The following is a 10,764-nucleotide window of genomic DNA, read 5'->3' as shown; positions in this document are numbered from 1 at the left end:
CATACAGGAGAAATAACTCAACTTTAATAGAAAGGACGTCCACTCAGAGAAGATGTGAAGAAACCAGCACAAAAAGGACAAAAACATCAAAGTCCAAAACGCCTCTCCTCCCCAGAGAGATCACAACCACACACTGGCATGGCAACAAAACAGGTCAGAAAATGATTTTGATGAGCTGACAGAAGTAAGCTTCAGAAGATGGGTAATAACAAACTTTGAGCTAAAAGAACATGTTTTAACTCCATGCAAAGAAACTAAGAACCTTGACAAAAAATTAGATGAAATGCTGACTAGAATAACCAGCCTAGAGAAGAACATAAACAACTTGATGGAGCTGAAAAACACAGCACGAGAACTTCATGAGGAATACACAAGTTACAATAGCTGAATCGATCAAGCAGAAGAAAAGATATCAGAGATCAAAGATCAACTCAATGAAATAAAAAGAGAAGACAAGAAAAGAGAAAAAAGAGTGAAAGGAAATGAGCAAAGCCTCCAGGAAATATTGGATTATGTGAAAAGACTTAATGTATGCTTGATCAGTGTACCTGAAGAAGATGGGGAAAATGAATCCAAGCTGAAAGACACTCTTCAAAATATTATCCAGGACAACTTCTACAACCTAGCAAAGCAGGCCAACATTCAAATACAGGCAATACAAAGAACACCACAGAGACACTCCTCAAGAAGAGCAACCCCAAGGCACATAATCATCAGATTCACCAGGGTTGAAATAAAGGACAAAATGCTAAGGGCAGCCAGAGAGAAAGTTTGGGTCACCCACAAAGGAAAGCCCATCAGACTCACAGATGATCTCTCAGCAGAAACCCTACAAGCCAGAAGAGAGTGGGGACCAATACTCAACATCTTTAAAGAAAAGAACTTTCAACCCAGAATCTCATATCCAGCCAAACTAAGCTTCATAAATGAAGGAGAAATAAAATCCTTTATGGACAAACAATTACTGAAAGATTTCGTCACCACCAGACCTGCCCTACAAGAGCTCCTGAAGGAAGCACTAAACACAGAAAAAAAGTCTAGTACCAGCTACTGCAAAAACGAACCAAATGGTAAAGACCAATGACACAATGAGGAAACTGCGTCGACCAATGGGCAAAACAAATAACCAGTAACAAAAGGGGGGATCAAATTCACACATAACAATATTAACGTTAAATGTAAATGGCATAAATGCCCCAATCAAAAGACACAGACTGGGCAAACTGGGTAAAAAGTCAAAACCCATCAGTGTGCTGTATTCAGGAGACCCACCTCACATGCAAAGACACACATACACTCAAAATAAAGGGATGGAAGAATTACCAAGGAAATAGAGAGAAAAAAAACAGGGGTTGCAATTTTAGTCTCTGATAAAATCGACTTTAAACCAACAAAGAACAGAAAAGACAAAGAAGGACACTACACAAAGGTGAAAGGATCAATACATCAAGAAGAGCTAACTTTCCTAAATATATATGCACCCAATACAAGAGCTCCCAGATACATAAAGCAAGTTCTTAATGACCTACAAAGAGACTTAGTCTCCCTCACAGTAATAGTGGGAGACTTTAACACTCCACTCTAAACATTACACAGATCAATGAGACAGAAAATCAAAAAGGATATACAGGACTTGAACGCAGAATAGGAACAAGCGGACCTAATAGACATCCACAGATCTCTCCACCCCACAGCCACAGAATATACATTCTTCTCAGCACCACATCACACTTACTCTAAAACTGACCACATAATTGGAAGTAAATCACTCGTCAGCAAATGCAAAAAAACAGAAATCATAACAAACAGTCTCTCAGGCCATAGTGCAATCAAATTGGATCTCAGGATTAGGAAACTAACTCAAAACCACGCAACTTCATGGAAACTGAAAAACTAGCTCCTAAATGTTGACTGGATAAACAATGAAATGAAGGCAGAAATAAAGATGTTCTTCGAAACCAACAAGAACGGAACACAATGTACCAGAATCTCTGAGACACATTTAAAGCAGTGTCTAGAAGGAAATTTATAGCAATAAATGCCCACATGAGAAATGAGGAAAGATCTAAAATCGATACCCTATCATCAAAATTGAAAGAGCTAGAGGAGCAAGTTTAAAAAAACTCAAAAGCTAGCAGAAGACAAGAAATAACTCAGATCAGAGCAGAAACGAAGGAGATGGAGACACAAAAAACAATTCAAAAACTCAATAAATTCAGGAGCTGTTTTTTTGAAAATATCAACAAATTAGACTGCTAGCCAGATTAATAAAAAAGAAAAGAGAGAAGAATCAAATAGATGCAATAAAAACAATAAAGGGGATATCACCACCAATCCCACAGAAACACAAACTACCATCAGAACTTACTACAAACAACTCTATACACATAAACCAGTAAACCGGGAAGAAATGGATAAATTCATAGACACTTACACCCTACCAAAACAAAACCAGAAAGAAGTTGAAACCCCGAATGGACCAATAGCAAGGGCTGAAGTTGAGGCAGCCATTAATAGCCTACCAACCAAAAAAAGTCCAGGTCCAGATGGGTTCACAGCTGAATTCTACCAGATGTACAAAGAGGAGCTGGTACCAATCATTCTGAAACTATTCCAAACAATACAAAAAGAGGGAAGTGTCCCCAAATCATTTTATGAGACCAATATCATCCTGATACCAAAACCTGGCCCTCAACAAAAAAATAAAATTTCAGGCCAATCTCCATGGTGACCATAGATGCAAAAATCTTCAATAAAATACTGGCAAACTGATTGCAACAGCACATCAAAATGCTAATCCATCATGATCAAGTAGGCTTCATCCCAGGGATGCAAGCCAGGTTCAACATATGCAAGTCCATAAGCATAATCCACCACATAAATAGAACCAAAGACAAAAACTACATGATTATCTCAACAGATGCAGAGAAGGCCTTCGACAAAATTCAACAGCCCTTTATGCTAAAAACTCTCAATAAACTAGGTATCGATAGAACCTATCACAAAATAATAAAAGTTATTTACGACAAACCCACAGCCAATATCATACTGAATGGGCAAAAACTGGAAGCATTCCCTTTGAAAGCTGGCACTAGACAAGGATGCCCTCTCTCTGTACTCTTATTCAATATAATATTGCAAGTTTTAGCCAGAGCAATCAGGCAAGACAAAGAAATAAAGGGTATTCAATTAGGAAAAGAGGAAGTCAAATTGTCTCTATTTGCAGATGTCATTACTGTATATTTAGAAGACCTCATCGTCTCAGCCCAAACTCTCCTTAAGCTGATAAGCAACTTTGGCAAAGTCTGAGGATACAAAATCAATGTGCAGAAATCACAAGCATTCCTATACACCAATAACAACAAAAAGAGCCAAATCAAGAGCAAACTCCCATTCACAATTGCTACAAGAAGAATAAAATACGTAAGAATACAACTAAAAAAGGAGGTAAAGGACCTCTTCAAGGAGAACTACAAACCACTGCTCAAGGAAATAAGGGAATATACAAACAGATCGAAAAACTTTCCATGCTCATGGTTAGGAATCAATATTGTGAAAATGGCCATACTGCCCAAAGTAGTTTACAGATTTAATGCTATCCCCATCAAACTACCAATGACCTTCTTCACAGAACTGGAAAAAACCACTTTAATTTCATATGGAACCAAAAAAGAGCCCGCATAGCCAAGACAATCCTAAGCAAAAAGAACAAAGCTGCTGGCATCACGCTGTCAGACTTCAAGCTATACTACAAGGCAACAGTAATCAAAGACAACATGGTACTAGTATCAAAACAGAGACATAGACCAATGGAACAGAACAGAGGCCTCTGGAACAGCACCACACATCTACAACCATCTGATCTTTGACAAACCTGACAAAAACAAGCAATGGGGAAACGATCCCGTTTAATAAATGGTGTTGGGAAAACTGGCTAGCTGTGTGCGGAAAGCAGAAACTGGATTCCTTCCTGACACCTTACACTAAAATTAACTCCAGATGAATTAAGGACTTAACCATAAGACCTAACACCATAAAAAAACCTAGAAGAAAACCTAAGCAAAACCATTCAGGACATAGGTATAGGCAAGGACTTCATGACTAATACGCCAAAAGCAATGGCAACAAAAGCCAAAATAGACAAATGGGATCTAATTAAACTTCAGAGCTTCTGTACAGCAAAAGAAACAATTAGAGCGAACCAGCAACCAATAGAATGGGAAAAAATTTTTGCAATCTATCCATCTGACAAAGGGCTAACATCCAGAATCACAAAGAACTGAAACAGATTTACAAGAAAAAACAAACAAACTCATTCAAAAGTGGGCGAAGGACATGAACAGACACTTTTCAAAAGAAGACATATATGAGGCCAACAAATATATGAAAAATGCTCATCAACACTGGTCATTAGAGAAATGCAAATCAAAACCACACTGAGATATCGTCTCACTCCAGTTAGAATGGCAATCATTAAAAAATCTGGAGAAACAGATGTTGGAGAGGATGTGGAGAAATAGGAACAATTTTACACTGCTGGTGAGAGTGTAAAATAGTTCAACCATTGTGGAAGACAGTGTGGCGATTCCTCAAGGACCTAGAAATAAAATTCCATTTGATCCAGCAATCCCATTACTGGGTATATATCCAAAGAATTATAAATTGTTCTATTATAAAGACACATGCACATGTATCTTCACTGTGGCACTGCTTACAATAGCAAAGACCTGGAACCAATCCAAATACCCATCCATGATAGACTGGACAAGGAAAATGTGGCACATATACACCATGGAATACTATGCAGCCATAAAAAATGATGAGTTTGTGTCCTTTGTGGGGACAGGGATGAATTTGGAAACCATCATTCTCAGCAAACTGACACAAGAACAGAAAATCAAACACTGCGTGTTCTCACTCATAGGCGGGTGTTGAACAATGAAAACACATGGACACAGGGAGGGGAACATCATACACTGGGGTCTGTTGAGGGGGAATAGGAGAGGGACAGCGAGGGTTGGGTAGGGACAGCGAGGGTTAGTGAGGTTAGGGAGGGATAACATGGGGAGGAATGACAGATATAGGTGACGAGGGGATGGAGGCAGCAAACTACATTGCCATGCATGTACCTATGCAACAATCCTGCATGTTCTGCACATATACCCCAGAATCTAAAGTGCAATAAAATATATATGTATACAAAATTTAAAAAATTAAAAACATGATCTCATCCTCATCTTTCTTCCTCTGTAAGTAATATGTATTTTTCTCTGGCTCTATAAAGATTTTCTCTTTATTAATGGCCTTTAGCAATTTGATTATAATATGCCTTGGTGTGGTTTTCTACACTTTTCTTTCATTTGGAATTTGTTAATGTTTTGAGGTCCATGGATTTTTCGTTTTCATCAAATTTTGAATATTTTTGACCATTATTTTTTCAAATATTTTTGGTCTCCAAAATGACCTTTATCCCTTATGGTCTCCAGTTACACATATTAGGCCACTTGAGGGTACCCCACAGCTTGCTAATTGCTCTTTTTTTTCTGGTCTTTTTTCTCTCTGTGTTTTATTTTGGGTGAATTTTATTACTATCTTTCAATCATAAATGTGTAAGGACATTAAAATAGGTATTGAAAATACATGAAGCAAAAACTGACAGTACTGGAAAGAATAAAAGACAAATGTACACATATATTCAGAGACTGCAACATACTTTTTTCAATAATTGATAGAACAAGTATAAAGAAAAATCAGTATGAATATAGAAAGCTTGAACAACTCTGTATCAACCAGCTTGGGCTAACTGACGTTTACAGTACATTCAACCCAAAATAGAAACATATATAATACATTTTTTTGAAGCGCAAACAGAGCATTTACCAAATCACACCATATTTTTAGGCCATAAAACAATTTACAATAAATTTAAAATAATTTAAATCATATAAAATACGTTCTCTGAATAAAATGGAATTAAACTAGAAGTCAATGAAGATATCTAGAAAATCTTCAAATATTTGTAAATTAAAGAACAGGCTTCTAAATAAATACATGGGTCATGGACAAAATAAGAAAATAGTTGCATGAAAAAAATTTTAATGTAAAAATTTGTCAAATGTGGTCAAAACAGTTACTACAAGAAATTTTAGCATTAAAAATGTATAATAATACATTAAAAAATAAACAGCTCAAATTATGACCTCAGTGGCCACCTTAAGAAACTATAAAAATAAGAACATATAAAACCAACTGAAAGTAGAAGAAAACAATGACAATATAAGAGTAAGCAATAAGGTAGAAACCAATGGAAAAAACTTACAGTGAAAAATCAATGAAACTCAAAGCTGATTTTCTAAAATAATCAATAAAATTAACAAACCACTCATCAGATAGACCAAGAAAACAAGAATAGCCACAAATTATCAATTCAGGAAAGGGAGGATATCACTATAAATCCTACAAATATTTTAAAAAAATGACATATTACAAAAATTTTATGACCATAAATTCAACATATTAGATAAAAAGGGCAAACTATTCAAAAGATAAAAACTACCAAAACTCACCTAAGACAAAATAGATAGCCTGAGTAGTCTTATGACTGTTAAAGACATTGAATTTGTGAGTTAAAAATTTATTATCTTTGATTTTTTAATTCCAGCCTTCTAACAAAGAAAACTCCAGGACTAGATGGCTTCACAGGCAATTTATACCCAACATGTAAGAAATAAATAATACAAATTCTTCACAAACTCTTCCAGAAAATTCAAAAGAATGAAACACAATTCAACTCATTTTATAAGGACAGCATTACCCTGAAAACAAACCCAGAAAAACACATTAAAATGAAGCAAGAAATTAAGATCATAAAAAGACTCACACATGAATGTTCACAATTTATTTGTAATCATCCCTAACCCAAAACAACCCAAATAGCTAGGAAAGGTGAATGGATAAACAAATTATGATATATCCATACAATGGAATATTACTCAGAAACAAAAAGGAATAAACTACTGATGCTCACAAAAACATGGATGAACCTCAAAATAATTATGCTGAGTGAAGAACCTAAAAAAAAGTAGAATCTGTGCTATATGCTTCCATTTAAATAAAATTCTAAAAAATACAAACTAATGTCTAGTGTCAGAAATCAGGTGAGTAGCTATTCATGGAAGCAGAAGCATAGGGCAGGATTAGAAAGGGGCACAACAAATTTTGTGGATACTAGATATGTTAACTTTCTTGATTGTGTTGATGGTTTCACAGATATATACATATGTCAAAACTTACCAAATTATACATTTTAAGCATTAGCAAATTATTTTGTCAATTATACTTCAATAAAACACTTAAAATGCAATTACAATTAAGCAAGAAAATATACAAATGAGTAACTAAGAATATGTAAAAATAAAAATATTCATGTTATTGTAGAATAGATATGACCAGTAATTTGAAACTTTAATGATATTGTATCTCTATAGAAATGAATGATATAAAAAACTTATATAAATGTATTTTTTGGGTTTTCTTGGGGTTTGTTTTTTTTTTTGAGACAGTCTCACTCAGTCACCCAAGCTGGAGTGCAGTAGCACAATCTCGGCTCACTGCAACCTCTGCTTCCCAGGTTCAAGCGAATCTCCTGCCTCAGCCTCCATAGTAGCTGGGATTACAGGTGCGTGCCACCATACTCGGCTAATTTTTGTATTTTTAGTAGAGGAGGGGTTTTACCACGTTGGCCAGGCTGGTCTGGAACTCCTGACCTCAGGTGATCTGGCCAAAGTGCTGGGATTATAGGTGTGAACCATGGCCATCAATGTATTTTTTTAATGGGCAAAGGTTTGAACTTTTGGTGATGCTTCACCAAAGATCTGTGGATAGCAAATAAGCACATAAAAAGACTGTCAACATCTTCAGGCATTAGGAAAACGAAACTTAAAAAAATCACAATGAGATACCACCATACACCTATCAAAATGCCTAAAATAAAAATAAAAACACACCAAAAAAAAGGATAATACTGGCCTAGCCAGGCACAGTGGCTCATGCTGCAATCCCAGCACTTTGGGAGGCTGAGGCAGGTGGATCACCTGAGGTCGGAAGTTCAAGACCAAACTGACCAACATGGAGAAACCCAGTCTCTACTAAAAAACAAAATTAGTGGGGCATAGTGGTGCACACCTGTAATCCCAGTTACTTGGGAGGCTGAGGCAGGAGAATCACTTGAACCAGGCAGGCAGAGGTTGCGGTGTGCCAAGATTATGACATTGCACTCCAGCCTGGGCAACAAAAGCAAAACTCTGTCTCAAAAACAGGAACAAACAAAAACGGATAATACTAAGTGCTGGTGAGGGTGTGGAAACAACTAGAACTTTAATGCATTGCTGGCAGGAATACAAAATGGTAAAATCACTTTGAAAAGCAGTTTGGTAGTTTCTCATAAAGTTAAACAAACATTGATCACACAACCCAGTAATCCCACTACTTGGTATTTACCCAAGAGAGATGAAAACTTATGTTCACACAAAATCCTGTATGGGAATGTTTGTAGAGGCTTTTGTCATAATCACAGAAACTGGGAACAACCTAATGTACTTCAGCTTGTAAACAGATAAACTGGCAAACCCATACAATGGAATGTACTACTGAACAATAAAAAGGAACAACTACTGACACATGGATGAATCTCAACTGCATTATGCCAGGTGAAGCAAGCCAGAGTCAAAAGTCTAAATCCTGTATAATCCCATTTATATGATATTCTAGAAAAAGCAAAATTATAGACCCATAAAACGCACTAGTGGTTGCCAAAGGGTGTGGGAATGAACTACTAAGGAGTTAGAGGAAATTCTGATGGTAATGGAATTATTCTATTACTTGATTCCAGTGATGTTGCTCTGTACTCATTTGTCAAAAACCATACAACTGTACTATAAAGGGTGAATGTTACTGTATGTAAATTATACTTCAATTTTAAAAAATCTGACAGTTTGCACTTTTTTTAATGTTACTGACAACTTATAGAAAAGAAACATCTTTCTCTCTGCTTGAAATCTGTCAAGAAATACTTAATACCTCGCTAGGTTCGTTGTGGGCGTTTTTCTTTTTTCGTGAAACCTATTCTCTACATGACAAAGGAGCTCATTAGAGAAACAGGTCTAAATATTAAAAGAAGTTACAGAAAAAGGTTAGGCAAAAATAAATAAATAAATTTGAGTGATAAATCACAGAATATGTTTTACATGTGTGCGAAATGAATGGCACACAATTTTGGAAAGGTCTTAGTGCTTCTCAACATTACTGTTCTTAGATTATCTCTACCTTTCAAGTGAGGATTATGAGACTTGGAGACGACAACTACTTTGTGATTCCCGAGCTATTAGTTGTCAGAACTGAGATTCTAACTCACACCTCTTCGCCTAAAGTCTGACATCGTCTGCCTGAGGCGACGGAAAACACAGAAGATGTTATGACGGCGGCTACACAGTGTGACTTAAATGGACAGCAACGCCTCCTACTCCCCAGACAACCCGCTCCACTACTTGGCACGAATCCTAGACAGAAATACCACGAATAGTGCCGTATTTCTTAAATTGAGCTCATCGTGGTCTTGGAATGCAAACTCCCGAGAACCGACGGAATCAGCGAGACTTGTGGGGATATGGACCTACGTCTGAGAAGTTTTGGTTGTGAGTAAGGCTCATGGGGCCAGGTCCGGAGCCAGGGTGCCAACGAAAAGGGCAAACACCAAGAAAGAGGACAGACGAGGAGCTTATGATGCTCCTCTTCAATCACACCACTCAGCTCGGGGGCACAAGGAAGTTGGGGGGAGAGGGGCACCGCCTACGAAAAACCCCTTCCCTGGCCTTCCCTAGACCCTTTGGTAAAAGATTTCCGTGTATTTTTCCCCGCCTCTGGCGCCAGTCGAGGACTAAAACTGAGGCTCCTCTACCGGGGTGGCTGGGAGAAAAGGGGTGTGCGTCTTAACAACGCGAGCAGCTCGTGCGCCGGGGGAAGACACTGGAGCACAGTGACTGCGGACGCACGAGGCCGGGCCACGGCGCCAGACCGCCGGGGAAAGGCGCCCAGGGCAGGGCCGGGTAGGGCCGGGTAGGGCTCCGACTCCGGAGTGAAGGGGTCGACAGTTGCCAACGAAATCGGGAAACTCCCTCCGGTGACATCCTAAATGTCGCACGATGCATTAGTTGAGTAGGCGCTCTTATATTCCCTCCATTACTGACCACGCAACCACTGCCCTTGCCCTCACCTCACCTCTCCAGTTCTTGTACCCCGCGATATAATAGTATTTGTTCCCGAACTGGTCCGTGCCCACGTGCTCCTTCACTTCCTTCGACAGCGACCTCCACAAGAAGCGGAACAAATCCTGAGACCAACCCATACCGTCTACCCAGTTCCCAGCGCTGTCAGCTGCCGGAACCGCAGTAAGGGTAATGCTCCAGCCGCCTACCCAGCCTACGGTGGCGGAGAAGTCAGGCCCGCCTCCATCCTCTAGCCCTTCTAGTAACGGCGCTCACCATTGGCCGGATATATCACCGCCTGGCCAATGGGAGACTCTGCTGTTCCAGCCCCGCCCCCGAGCTCTGTCATGGCGACGTCCAGTGCTGTAGCCGGTGTGAGGACAAGCTATGCTGGGGTTTTTGTCCGCGCGACAAACTGGTTTGGAGGACCCTCTTCGCCTGCGGAGAGCAGCGTCAACACGGAGGTAAAGAAAACCTTTTTGGCTAACAGGCCAGTTAGAAT

General features: G+C 38.7%; 1 protein-coding gene across 2 annotated transcripts in view; it reads right to left on the bottom strand.

The window, feature by feature from the left end:
• The window catches only part of NDUFAF2 (NADH:ubiquinone oxidoreductase complex assembly factor 2), a 217,782-nt gene extending 207,253 nt beyond the window's left edge, over nucleotides 1-10,529 (bottom strand). The window contains exon 1 of one of the 2 annotated variants that reach the window (XR_005195555.1): nucleotides 10,271-10,504. Coding sequence is in view for 1 of the 2 variants with exons in the window: in XM_017499182.2 (XP_017354671.1) it covers nucleotides 10,276-10,402 (127 nt within the window). In the remaining variant the exon portion in view is untranslated. Of the gene's footprint in view, nucleotides 1-10,270 lie in introns of both variants that reach the window. The other variant, XM_017499182.2, reaches the window with a different exon arrangement.
• Nucleotides 10,530-10,764: the final 235 nt, after the last annotated feature.

The sequence above is a fragment of the Cebus imitator genome, unplaced genomic scaffold (genome assembly GCF_001604975.1).
Source record: "Cebus imitator isolate Cc_AM_T3 unplaced genomic scaffold, Cebus_imitator-1.0 Scaffold255, whole genome shotgun sequence".
In the NCBI taxonomy this organism is placed as follows: domain Eukaryota; kingdom Metazoa; phylum Chordata; class Mammalia; order Primates; family Cebidae; genus Cebus; species Cebus imitator.
The sequence above is the reverse complement of the archived record's forward strand: the minus strand, read 5'-3'. Positions and strand labels throughout refer to the sequence as shown.